We start from the raw sequence: 12,279 nt of genomic DNA on the forward strand, positions 1-12,279 counted from the left end.
TTCTGCAAAATTTTTTTTTATCAAACTCAATATATTTGAAGCTTCATTAGACCTATAAAATACTTTTACTTTTTACTCTTTAAGTACATTTTTAAACATTTTTAAAGAAGTATGTTTACTGTAATACTTGAGGAGGGGTCTGTCACTTGTTTGTTCTCATCAAGATGTTAATACTTTGTCTAGAACGGGGTGAGAAACTCAAATTCACAGAGGGCAAAATTAAAAACTGAGACTAAGCCGTGTTTTCTCTACTTTCAAGATATGTAACGTTAAACCTTCTTATTAAAATAAATATTTAGTAATAGTTTTGCTTAAACATTGAGTCCAGAACAAGCATAATATAAAATAATAACAACATTTTAAATAAATAATGTCTCTGTAGTCTATCTGTAGCCGGCGGGCAGCTCTAATACATATTTGATAAGATCTCACGGGCCAAATATAATTATATTGCGGTCCAAATTTGTGTTTGACATGTCTGGTCTAGAATGTTCCACAGTATGACATTAAATGCATCTATTTTGCTTTTACTGAGATGTCGCTCAAAAATATGTTGAAAAAACATGCATTTACTGTGAGTGATGGGGCGGACTGGCAATCTGTGCGTTCGTACTAACAGCAGAGGGCAGTAATACGATAATAATACTACACGCCCATCGACCCCGGACCTGACTCATGGGGGAAAAGTCCAGGGCCGGTTTTTGATCCCAGTCCATCCCTGGTAAGTGAGGCTTTTCACAGAATTAACATTTCCTTCTGCGGCCAGTTGCTTGTGTCTACAGAGATAGATACGGCTAATGCCATACTGTGGAATATTCCTTGCAAGCAACAGCATTTCAGTGGAGACAAGCAGCTGATGGACCCTCCACCAAAAAGTTACATAGTGCACTTTTAAGTACTGTATTTTTCGGACTGTTAAGTCGCTCTGGAGTATAAGTCGCACCAGCTAAAAATGCGCAATGAAGAAGAAAAAAACATATATAAGTCTATTTGGGGAAACGTATTTTGTAAAATCAGAGACCAGAGATAAAGCATAGATCCATGATGTAAACAGTGCGCCTTTCCCTCTGCTGTGTAGCTGTCGTCAAACTCGGCATCCGCTCCAGTTAGAACTATTCCGCTCTTTCTGGATCCTGACAGGATGGTTTTGATTGTCATTTAAGTTCAGGCTTTGTCGATTCATCCAGTGACTTCCAGGAGAGTTGCATGGTGCATCCTCCCGGTTGCCGTGAAGCTGTGAAGTGTTCTCCATCCCCGCTTTCTGCCAGTCAATCACAAGTTTCTCTCTCACTCCAAACTTTCTTTCTGCTGCTCGATTACCATTTTTGGCTGAATATTTCACTATTTGCAGCGAGACAGCGGCTATTTCTACAGGAGACATGCTCAGTAGAGTGCGAAGTGACAGTGATACAGGAGTAACAGGAGCAGCAGATACAAACACACAAGCCTAGAGCCTCTCGCTGCTGTCAGTGTGAACATTTTAATATATAAGTTGCAGGAAACACCCAAACCATGAAAAAAAGTGCGACTTATAGTCCAAAAAACGGTAAATTTCTCATGTGATACTTCTATTTGAGTATTTCTGATATCTGTACTTTAACTTAAATAACCAACTTCTTCCACCACTGAACTTGTCTTATAAAACAGCTTTCCTCGTCGGTGTTCGTACCTCGTAGGAGCTGCGGACGAGTTTGAAGATGTCGACCTCTGGATGTGGCTTCTCCGTTGTCGGTGAGGAGCGAGTGCAGGTGAGGGATGGGGGGCAGGGTGCTGTCTTTGTTGGTCACACTGTCCAGATACCTACAGAAAAGATGAACGATTTTATAATAATTTATGATGGGAACTCTTAAAATAATCATAGAGATGTTTTAATACAACTAATTGTCCAAAGAAATAAAAGCAATCATATTAAAGAGGGGTTATTTTACTTCTATGGGGTATTAACTGCAAACACATAACATATTTAGATCACCTTTTATTGTTTTGAAAATGCAATATTTGCCAAAAAGAACATACTGACATGTTTTAAGTTTCCCTTTGCTCTTTGTGTTAAGTCACTCCCCTTCAGAGCGTCATCACAGCACAATCAGCTAATGAAACTACTGCACATCGCACCAGGTTTGTCAAGTTGCTCTGCACAGTTTTGTTTAATGTTTTTGTATAATTATGGATAATTGTCGTGCGGGAGCATGGGTGACGTAGGCTTGTGAGTTGAGCATTGCACAGAATCTTACAGCTAAACATAAGGAGAGCTCGAACAGGGCCCAGGGGAGATCACTAAATTGCTCAAACATGCATGGATGACATCTTACAACCCCTTCAGGCACTTTTTTGATGAGGGAACAAGGTTATAATATGGTAGAAAGCTTAAAAAAAATGATGATTTTGCATAATACCCCCTTTCATAGTAGTAAAATGTTTCATGTCATATGTTGGAGCCTCAACCCAATTTCATAATTTTTGTAATATTTTCATTACTGAGATAATTATTCCTATTTTGTTTGATTTAAACTTTGCTTAAAATGCATGATTTTTGGTAATTTTGGTATTTTTTTTTATGGTTAACATGATTATCAGTTGATTATTTGCTTAAAAATAATTTCATCTATTTACATTTTTCTTCCAGTTAATTATCGCAAATGTTAATCATAACTTTACCCAAGTAATGTTTATTTTTTGTATTATTTTTCAGTCTATGGCTCCTTATTTAAGACGCACCATGGGAGCCAAACAGTTTTTGGTTAAAGTTCCCCTTCTGCACGTTTTGTATGTCCTTAATTATATGTGAATACTCAGTAAAGAGTTTTTAAAGGCACTTGTATCGCTCTCTGTGGATTTATTTCACTTTTGAGGTTTTTAAAAAAAAAGTGGAACAAGGTGCATAAAGCGTCAATCATTTTTTTAAACTTTATTTTTATTAGAACATTTTAGTTTTGTATATCACCTACTGACATACACAAATTAGTAGTATTGTAGAACAGAATAAATCGTCAGACCAACCCAACCCAAAAATTATTTAAAATAAAATTAAAATAAAATAGGAGGCCATCAAGCAAGTGACATCTGCAAAGGTGTATAAAAAATTACATTAGTCTTTGTTTTGATTCTAAAATTTCCACTTTTTCCAATACAGTGTTTCAAGGAAAATGTTTCATAATTCGTTAGATAACCTGAATTTTGTTGATTATTTCAGCCCATTTTCAAATAGTAGGAGGTTTGTCCTGTAGCCATTTTCGTGTGATCGTATTATCTTTTTTATTTTATTTTTTTTCATGTAGTACAGACTTAAAGGTGCTCTACGTAATTTTCTGGTGAAGGGTCCGTCACCTTGTTGTCTCGATGGAGATGTTATTACTTTGCCTGTATGGTCCACAGAATGGCATTAAATGTACCTGTCACCATGGAGACAAGAAGTTACAGGTCAGATCTGTGGAGAGCTGACCCCGTTCACAGTAAAGGGCAAAACACTTGTAAGGAAGTAAATGAAAGATGGATATTTTTTAAGCAAAACTGTGGAAAATTCTAAAGCAGTAACATCTCCATGGACGTAAGCAGATGGCCACCTCCATTTAAAAAGTTACGCAGAGCAACTTTAAGCTTATTCGAAGTGATAACAAATCCCAAAACCCGTGTTCTCGTACCTGCCCAGCACCGTCATGGCCTCTCCGTCGTCCTTGCAGTCCAGCAGTTGGTCGATGTTGGCGTGGAGCACAGACAGAGCCAGCTGGAATATGACTTTGATGCCGTCGTAGAAGAAGCAGTCGACCACCACCACGGCGCTCTCAAACGGCATCACGGACAGGAACAGGGTGAGGAACCAGGACAGAGAGATGGTCGAGATCACCCCCAGGTCCTGCATGCAGTCGTACAGCTGCGGCACGTACTCTCGAGCCAGCTCCTCGAACACGCCCTGGTCCACTAAAGCGCCTGAGAAAATATATACAACATAAAGAGGTGAGTGTTTTTATGAGCTGAATGAAACCAAGGCAAACTTAAAGTGCCTATGACAGCTTAGATTACTAATTTTACTAAAACACAGTTAAGATCATAATTTTTAAGATTTTAGCAAAAATACTTGTACATACACTTGTTTTTTTAGCATTTTAAATTTTACTGCCTGGCTGGAAATCCTTAGCCTGATTCATCAGCCGGTTTCACTTCTTAGAAACGGTTTGACCTTGCAGCATTAGGATTCGTTCGCTCAACGGTAGGCAGGTGCTTTTTTTACTTAACCAAGCGCTGCTATTTGGTCGTGATGTATGTAATGTGCCGCTAACGGGGCTAACTGGTATATTAATCTTTTCCCAAATCCCATAGGAAGAAGGGCAACGTCTTTTCCCTTGATAAAATTCACAGAATATTCTCTTTGTTCCGGCTTTAAATCCTCGATCTTGGGAATCGTTGCCAACACAGAATATATGGCTCTTCGCTGATTGGCTGGTGCCCGAACTCGCACTTCCGTGGTATTCTTGCAAACCGTCTAGTGTATTCTGATTCCTGATCTAGTCGCTGAAGAGAACTGAAATTGAGTGGAGGCACTAGGTGGCGCCAGCAAAACTAAGAAATCGTGGCCTCACATTCTATAACTGTTTACCTAGATAAAAAAAAAAAAAAACCTCCTCTAATTCTTCGCATTGCTTCTTGATTGGTGTAAAACTATAATTTATATTTACAATAGTCATAATCCCTCCAAATTAAGTCAAATTTAGAGAATCATGAAAATCTGTCATATGCACTTTAATCTAAACAAGCTCTGTAAACAAGTGTAAATGTAAGTGTGATAAAAAAATAAAAAATAAAAATCTATATAGAGGAGATGAATTGTAAACAGACGGGCCTGACTTCCTTTAAACATTCCCTCTATCTCAGACATTTTTTGTCTTTACTTAAAACTCACTTTTTTGCACTGACACAATGTTCTGCTTTTTGCATTTTACCACCGTTTTGTACTATTTAGTAATTTTAATGTGTCTGTGTTTTAAACGTGCTTTATAAGTAAACTTTGACCTTGTCATAGCAGAATGTTTGAGGAATTGCACTGCTTTGCTAAATTATATATGTAGTGTGTAGAATGCATCATTATAGGTATAATACTCCCTACAACAGAAGACTGGGCTGCACTATCACAATTAGAGGTGTGCAAAACTATTGAAATATCAATATATCGTATCGTTTAATGTGAGGATACAGCATCGATGTCATAGGCTGCTGAATCGGTATATCTTCAAGAGCATTTTTTTGGTATATTTTACAAAATTATTTTGTTACAGAGCTGCAGTTTTGCTGCTTGTTTAGAGGAAGGAAACTCATTTATGTGACACATTTGACATTTTCACTGTTCTGATGAGTAAAATGTTTGTGTTTCATATGAACTTTGCACAAGAAGTGGTTTAACAAAGACTTTTAGTATCACAGCCATGATTTAGCTTTTATTTTTTATTGAACCTTATCAAATCCAATTGAAATATATCATATCGAATCATAAGCGCACTGTATTGAGATATGTATCGTATGGGCAACTTCTGAATGATACCCAGCCCTAATCACAATGTCTTGAGGGTTTACGTCTCCAGGCAAGTACAAAGAAATATAAAAATCATCATGGTATTGTAAACAGCATTATTATTTGGTATGTTATTTTGTAAATGTGTAAGTACTATGGGCGAGCTTTAAAAAAATGAGTACTTCAGTGAGTATGCTCCAACTTAGCTGTTAAGTACAATAAAAATACTGAAATAAGTACTGATCTAACTTATTGCAGTACAGTAATTCTTCCTTGTATTTTCATTAGGATGCAGCTTATCACGTGTCCATTAGCCTCAGAACAATGACCACAGTTTGTCACAAGACCTGCACTTAAGAAAACACAGGAGCAGACAGTCTCCCAGTCACCACAATGGAACGGATGCAGGACCATTGACCGTTTAAAGAAGTGGACTAAGTGAGCTGAGTTCCATATTAGGAAAAGAAACTAGAGATCAGAATGACGAGGCATTTGATCATTTTGCTGTGTAAAGTCAATTGGAGCCAGAGTCGATGAAGCCTGTGTGTAGACCATGTTCAGACTGACCTACGACCCTGGTGTTGTAATAGTCCGGCAGCATCCTCTCACACAGCGCCACCAGCAGCCAGAAGGCCTCCTCCTCTTTGGAGTACAGCAGCAGCACCGAGGTCACGATGTTCATGGCCTGTTGGAGCAGTTAGAAAAAGAGTTAGAAAAGTGAAGATGACACAACACACAGACGCTCACGTGACCTGCGTCCACTCACACGTCCCTAAAAGACCCACAAAGTCCTCCTCCTCTTTTCCTGGCCGCTGTTTTTGATGTAACATTACGAGAGATGATATTATTTTACAAGAAAAACGTCCCCCCGGAGGAGCTGGAGGACGTGTCTGGGGTGAAGGAAGTCTGGGAGTCCCGGCTTAGACTGCTGCCCCCGCGACCCGGCCTCGGATAAGTGGAAGAAAATGGATGGATTTAATATTAATTTACACGAAAAATGAGACCAACTCCTTTACCTAACTTCATACCTGTTGCTTTAAAATTAAGACACTTTTAGAATTATATCAGGGATTAAATGTACAATCTTTGAAGTGCTAATAAGTGAAAAATAAAAATGAGCTACTAATAAATTTTAATAGCGAATTAAAGCAAAAACTGCCTTAAAACTGCATGTCCTGTTTATCTGTTTCTTACATTTGTATTTGTGTCTGTCTTGATCTATGTGAAGTGTGTTTGAGTGTCATAAAAAGCAGTATACAAGTGCTATGTATTATAATTAGGGGTGTAACGGTTCATGTTCATTCATGCTGAACCGTTTCCGTACAGGACGTTCGGTTCGGTGCAGGGCTGTGCATGAGTGAGTTTGTGCAATCTGTGTATGTTTACATTCCGCCACTACACGTGCAGCTACACAGAAGACTCGGCTCTTTAATATTCACGGGGAAACTTGTCCATGATTGAGGTGGCAATGTTTCCCGCTGCGCTTTACAGTTAGGGCGGCTGCCTTGACAACAGTTGCCCCCCGCCTTAACTACGTCCCTCTGAACCACATGAATCCTTGAAAAACTACGGTCGCCGCGCTGCAGTCCTCACTTTCACGTTTCCCCGACACAGAATCTCCTCTCTCGCCATACCCGCAACCTCTGTCTCTCGCGAAAGGTAATTTTGAGACATTTGGATGTTCTAACTACCAGCAGATTTGCACTTTTATTTTATTATTATTTTTATTTATTTTATTTATTCATAAAGTATAAAAAGACATCGAGAGTGTCACAACATCAGACATACAAGAAATGAATGAAAACGAGCAGAAAGAAGAGAAATCTTATGTTATCTGCCCCCCTTTCCCTTTCAAGACAATACATCAACACCGATGGTTACTAAACATTTCAAATCAGTTCAGGCACAATTACGGATCAATTGCAAACACAACTTACTGCTGACAATGTGGACAAGTTGGTTTTTCTGGCCAAAAATATGAAGATTGTGTAAAACTTCATCCTGGAACTGTTAGTGGTGCGCTTTACTTTTTGCAAAGTTTTGTTTACTGTTTACAAGGAATTAATTTTTTTATATTTCATACATTTGTTGCTTATTTGAGAATATTTTGTTTAACTTATTAGTATTACCAAGTAGCACTTTACTTCATTTTCCTGTTTGTGTAATGTTAAAAGAAATTGTAGGCTTAATAAAAATGGTTTGGCATTTTGTTCCTATACTGTACTGAAAATGAACCAAACCATGACCTCAAAACAGAGTTAACTAATAAAACTGGTGAGGAACATCGTTGGAGGAGCATCCTGGAGGTCTGTGGGGGTAGGGCCAGACTCTCTTGATCAAAAGTGTATTTACCTGGCAGTATCCGATGTTGGGGTTTCTGAACGCGTAGGCAGTGAGCACCCGTCGTAAAGCGGCGATGCCCATCTCGTTCTGGAAGGCCGGGTGCTCGGGCAGAGAGCGGTGCAGGTCTCTCTCGATCTCCTCTGTGGCCAGGTTATATTTACCCATAGACTTCTCCACCAGGTCCTCGTAGTACCCGGGGTGAGTGGCCATTTCATTGATAGCACCTAAAAACAGACAGACAAGAGAGGTTCATTTACCGACAAATTAAAGACCATATATCACGCAAAATTAACGCTTGTGAGCTTTAATCCTGTATTATCATCACTACATCTCAAAATTCAACATTTTACCTTTTATTCTAGTGAGTTTAAAAACAAATTAAAACTTATTTTGTGTAAGAAAATGGGAAGTGTAGTATAATCATAATAGGTTTTTGGACGTGTTAGTTTTGGTATTGTTTTGATGTTTGTTTTCCGCTTAAAGGTGCACTGTGTAACTTTTCTGGTGGAGGGTCTGTTGTCTGCTTGCAAATATATGATCACATATTTATACAGCGTTTTTCCACCTTCAAGGAACTGGAAGCGCTTTATAACAAGGAACCACACACGCATTTACACACCAGTGTACGCAGACAATGGGTGTTTTGCCCAAGGACACAACGGCAGCATTCAACCTGTGGGTTAGTGGAGTGACAGCTCAACCAATGATGTTTTTTTTTTTTTATGTTGAGAGTAGGATTAAAACTGCCATTCTTCAGATCAGTTGACAAACGCTCTACCGACTGAGCTGCTGTTGCTCTAGTAGCTTGTATATCTTATATTTGTTAATTTTTTTATGTTAATTACAAGTGTTTTTATTTCTTAAAAGTCTGTAAAGACATGTATTCTTACAGCGAGTGGGTCCATTTCTCCTCTCATCTGAAATACCATACTGTAGAACAGACATGTCAGACTCACGCCTGGGGACAAATTTGGCCAGCAATATAATTATATATGTCTCGCGAGATCATATCAAATAAGATAGACAGGCTATAGAGACATTATTTATTTAAAATGTTGTTATTGTTTTATATTATACTTGTTTTGGATTCAATGTTTAAGCAAAACTGTTATTAAACATTTATATTAATAATAAAAAGTTTAACAGTACATATCTCGAAAGAAGAGAAAACATGCAGATGTTGAACATTTTCAATAAGTATTTAGTTTGGCCCATGACTTAGTCCCAGTTTTAAATTTTGGCCTCTGTGAATTTGACTTTGACAGAGCTGATGTAGAACATTGCAGGAAACAAACAACAACCATCTACATGCGACAGACCCTTTTCCAGTAAAGTTACATAGTGCACCTTTAAATAATGCCTGGAACAAAAGCTGAGTTTTTGAGTATAAATTTCAATCATAGGTTCCATCAGTAGGTTTCAAAACACAAATACAATTCTGTGTCTTAAATAAATATAAATAACATTGGTCTGGCAAGGACAGAATGACATGTGTCTGAACTGTTTTATACAGATTGATATCAGTCTGATCCCCACGCCCCAGAGTCAGGCCAAATTTGATTTGTTGAGCAGCATTTGTTTGGTCAAGCTGTGTTGTTTTAAAGTGCGTTATAAATAAAGTTGTGAAGCAATGTGTGTATCTGTACAGGCCCATGAACATTTGTGTGATATTGGTCACACATGAGAATGTCTGTGTTTACTAGCGTGTAATGAAAATGTAATTCTTCATGAGTTGTGTATATGTTCGTTCTGTGACTGTAGATCAGTGTGTTGTGTATCACCAGAAAAACAAGAAATAGGAAATTAATTTCATTCCAGTTAGAGTTTCAACGTCATACACTGAAAGAGAAAGGAACTGTTATTTAGTGATTATCTCGAAAACTATTAATATTTTACAATACCAATGCATAGAATTAAAAATAGATAATAATTTTTCTGAGATTTTGAGACCACTCCCATTGCTCGAGCTCGATCCTTCACAGAGTTATGACCAAAAACGCATATTTGACCTTGGTTACCTTGACCTTCAAGTGACCTTGACCCGTTTCAACCTGTAACATCCAGTGTACCCCGGTTATGTGTGTGCCAACTTGTGTGATGACTGGGTGAATATTTTAGCCCGCAGATGGTTCATAAATTGCCAAAATTGCCAATCCTTTATAATGGTGTGACCTTTCAATTGACCTGTGTTTCCTCAAATGACCTCGGATCGTCACCAAACTTTTTTTTTTTGTGGCATCCGGCACGGGGGCTTGACCCACGTACCAATTTTGGTGACAATCGATTCATAAATGACAGAATTATCGCGTGTGGACACAGACACACGGTGAATACAAAACCTGGTCAACCCTTCGGGGACCAGGTAAAGATGGAGCTCAATGATCACTAATAATTTACAATTTACAACACAATTTCATTTATTTTACTGCTTCGCTTGTTGATTCTACAGAAATCTACAATATTTTTCAGTCCATTTATCATATTTTTTCCCAAGTTTTTCCTCATAAGCTGCCGTATTTGTTTTGATACGGACAAACCACGCGTGCCCCTGATTGGCTACTCCACCTGTCAATCACGCCCACCTGAAAACGAGTAAATACACAGATGCCCAAACTAACCAAACTCACAGCTCCAGTGTGCGTATTCTGAATCCCAGGCAAACTTTAAATGATTGTGATTGACAGAACTGGAGTATATTTGTATTAACTGCTAGATGTGCACAGTGGCAGAGTGGTTAGCTTCTGTTTTGTGTTACGTAATATGAGTCAGTAGTACAAATACTCAAAGGAATCCAGTTAGGCAGAGATTGACGCCAAGCAGGTCTAAAAATGTAAATCTTAGTCATGTGTTTTCTTTTCCAAAACAAGTTCACGTGCTGTTTTGTTGATACTTTGCAGCTGATGTCATCCACATTTCCTGGGGGTGTGACGTTAGACTTTAATCTGAGCTTTATTTTACCTCGGTTTGACCATAAAGGAATGATTTAGCTGCAGCTACAAAAACGGAGATGATTTGTGCTGTTAAAAAAGTCTCTCACACATAACATTACAGTCACAAGTTAGTCAACGGTTTTTCAGTTTTTCCCTCACCTCAATGTTTCCTCATTTCTACGTTTTTTTTTTTGTTTTCTTTCCAAAATTAGGCCCTATGTTCCCACAATTCCTTTATCATCAATTTGCATCACTTTTTATCCCCACTTATCCCTATGTGGTCGTCAATTACACCCAAACTATTCTCCAGCAGCGGTCGACTACAGATGTAAAGTAGAGGTCGAGGTGCAAAAGATCCTAAGTTGAAATGACTCTGAATCATCTCTTTAAATGCGGCATAAAAATAAAAATGACTTGACTTAGAGTTTAATTTTGAGAAAAACTTTACAGATAAAAAAAAAAAGGGAACATAAGGGCTGAGGAAATAGAGGACTGTCCCCTTTCTGTTAGTCACTCCAACCATTTTGTTGAAAGTCAAACTCCTAAACAGAACCATGAACACTGATATTAATCACAGGCTCCTGGAAATATGTTGCTTAAATCAATTTTCCATTTTTCTTGAATTTTCAGACAATTATCATGGAAATTATTTATCCAAAGCCTTGTGATTTATGGAATAGAAAGCAGATTTATTCTTTGTTGCAACAGATATGGTCAGGACAGGACCTGGACCAAAGACCGCCAGCAAACAAGTCTCTCTGAGTGTTTTCTCTCTTCCTCCAAGTTTTCAGAACCTCGAAGCTCCCAGTATTTATACAAGACTGACAAAACCTCAAACATTACAAAGTGAATGGGCGGGTCACATGATGAGGTGTGACCAGGCAGCCCCTGATGACGTCATGAATTGATTTGGCCTCAAGATGAACATGTGGAATTAAAACAACAACAATACAAGGTGTGCTACATTTCAAGACAGAGAGATCTCAACAGGGTTCCCACAGTCATTGAACTCCTCAAAATGTCATTTTTCAGGCCTGGAAAAGTCATGGAATTTTGTAAATTCTATGAAAGTTTTGGAAAAGTCATGGAATTTTAGTATCTCTTTCAAACAACTACAGCGTTCTGTTAAGTTCTCATTGCACTATTATGATTATTTCTGAATGTCTGCAACTTTTGTTTAAAGGAGACAACTCTGAGGTCTGAGGGCCAACTCCAGCTCTCGGTGCCTAAGACGAGACTTAAAACCAGGGGGGACAGACCACCCCTGCACTCCCAGAACCAGTGCCCGGACCAGCCCCGCTCTACCAGAACCAGTACCCTGACCCATCCCCCGCCTCTGCTTGGCCCCAAACTCTGGAACGCTCTGCCCCTCCAAGTTCGAACAGTTCCCCACAGTGGAGTGTTTTAAGTCTCGTCTTAAGACCCACTTTTATTCTCTGTCTTTTAACACCGTGTGAGTTGTGTGGTCCTCTGTTTATTTATTTATTTTACTTATTTTTATTT

The 12,279-nt window shown here is 38.5% G+C and overlaps 1 protein-coding gene across 1 annotated transcript in view; it reads right to left on the reverse strand.

The window, feature by feature from the left end:
• tbc1d9 (TBC1 domain family, member 9 (with GRAM domain)) overlaps positions 1 to 12,279 on the reverse strand; it is a 69,952-nt gene that overhangs the window by 16,246 nt on the left and 41,427 nt on the right. Inside the window, 5 exon segments of the mRNA XM_055158575.1 lie at positions 1,670 to 1,717; positions 1,719 to 1,800; positions 3,642 to 3,927; positions 6,071 to 6,188; positions 7,856 to 8,070. Of these exon segments, the coding sequence (XP_055014550.1) occupies positions 1,670 to 1,717; positions 1,719 to 1,800; positions 3,642 to 3,927; positions 6,071 to 6,188; positions 7,856 to 8,070 (749 nt within the window).

This window comes from Boleophthalmus pectinirostris, unplaced genomic scaffold (genome assembly GCF_026225935.1).
Source record: "Boleophthalmus pectinirostris isolate CB_2022bp ecotype Guang Dong unplaced genomic scaffold, ASM2622593v1 HiC_scaffold_22, whole genome shotgun sequence".
NCBI lineage: Eukaryota > Metazoa > Chordata > Actinopteri > Gobiiformes > Gobiidae > Boleophthalmus > Boleophthalmus pectinirostris.